Source organism: Austrofundulus limnaeus, unplaced genomic scaffold (assembly GCF_001266775.1).
Source record: "Austrofundulus limnaeus strain Quisiro unplaced genomic scaffold, Austrofundulus_limnaeus-1.0 Scaffold107, whole genome shotgun sequence".
Classification (NCBI taxonomy): domain Eukaryota; kingdom Metazoa; phylum Chordata; class Actinopteri; order Cyprinodontiformes; family Rivulidae; genus Austrofundulus; species Austrofundulus limnaeus.
Genome location: NW_013952509.1, coordinates 84110 through 85491, shown reverse-complemented (window position 1 = coordinate 85491; position 1382 = coordinate 84110). Strand labels below are relative to the sequence as shown.

Below are 1382 nucleotides of genomic sequence, written 5' to 3'. Positions count from 1 at the left end.
CTGGACGAGTAGATCTCGGCAAACTGCTGACTTCAAAAGTAGCTCTTGGTTCAAAAAAGGTTGGGCACCCCTGTTTTATACTATAGAATAGGAATGAATGTAACAACAGTAATAAGTATCAAAAATATGTGATTTTTCTATTTTCATTTGAACAACAGAATTGCTTAAGTGTCCACAGTATTATTCACTAGATAAAGATGAATAAATTTTAGAAAATATGGAACGGACAGACAGACAGAAAGACAAACAGGCCATGCTTCCAATAAAAAGTTTGATCAACCCCATAACTSAAAGTTATCCCTCTTTTGWTAGAAATAAAAAKGATTTCCAACAATGTAAGTGAGACTCGAAGCAACATCAAAGTTTTCCCATGTGAAAACATCAAAAGATGAATTCATCACTCACCAAGCTTACCATCTAGTCAAGTGCCAATTTGCTGTAAGGAGCAAATTCATGGTGAAAAAAATGAWGTCTGATATCAAATAAATACACAAATCAGTCGCCATGTGGGGGTTCCAAAGCCTTATGTGATTTCYACACATTCACCACTCATTCTTCACTGCTGCCTTGATGCATGTGAACTGTGACGGTTCGGAACAAATACATGTACTTTTACACTCCTACATAGTATTGATCATTTCAGTATTGATCCTTTCAGGCAATAAACAGTGTGGTCCTCCTTCCTGGAAGCTTCAAGAACAATGTTGACTTAAAGAAGAAATTAAACTCTGCTCACCTTATGATGACATACATCACTAGGAAATTTCCCACGAGGCCAATGACGCAGACAATCATGTAGACCACAACTATGGTGACCTTCACCCCTGTTGGCACGAGTGGATCCGTCTCATTGTAGACACTGCTGAAGTTGTTGTGGAAAAGTGATCCATTGTAGAACTCCAGCTCAGCCAACAAGTCTTCTGGGAAATCCATCTTCCACCAATGTCACGTGGACTTTTCCACCCACCTGTGACAAGAAAAATAAAACATTACACTCGGTCTGGGCGGTATGACCTCAAATTCATATCACGGTATAAACTGAATCCCTTCATGGTAACGGTATATATCGTGGTAGAGAATTATCATAAAAATCAAAGATAATGTAATTTTAGAGCATTTATTTAACAGAAAACTGTAATCATAATCAACCTAGCATTTGTGCTGTAGAGCAAATGATCATAACAGAAGCACAAAAGAATGTTTTATACATATTGCAAAACGGTTTCAACAAACAAAATAATTTCTCAAATTTTCAACAATATCAAAATAACATGGATGTTATAACCAGTATCTCAAGTAAAATTTGTCATTTAGACATAACAAAAATTCTAAGTTGCCAAAAGTTGCCTAAAATATTATAGTGTGACAGGACCTTAAGCTGC

The 1382-nt window shown here is 36.4% G+C and overlaps 1 protein-coding gene across 1 annotated transcript in view; it reads right to left on the bottom strand.

Annotated features, from left to right (window-relative positions):
* The window catches only part of oprl1 (opiate receptor-like 1), a gene marked incomplete at its 5' end in the record, with an annotated part of 180444 nt that extends 179477 nt beyond the window's left edge, over positions 1-967 (bottom strand). The window contains 1 exon segment of the mRNA XM_014013858.1: positions 737-967. Coding sequence (XP_013869312.1) covers positions 737-933 — 197 coding nt within the window.
* Between the last annotated feature and the right edge of the window lie 415 nt (positions 968-1382).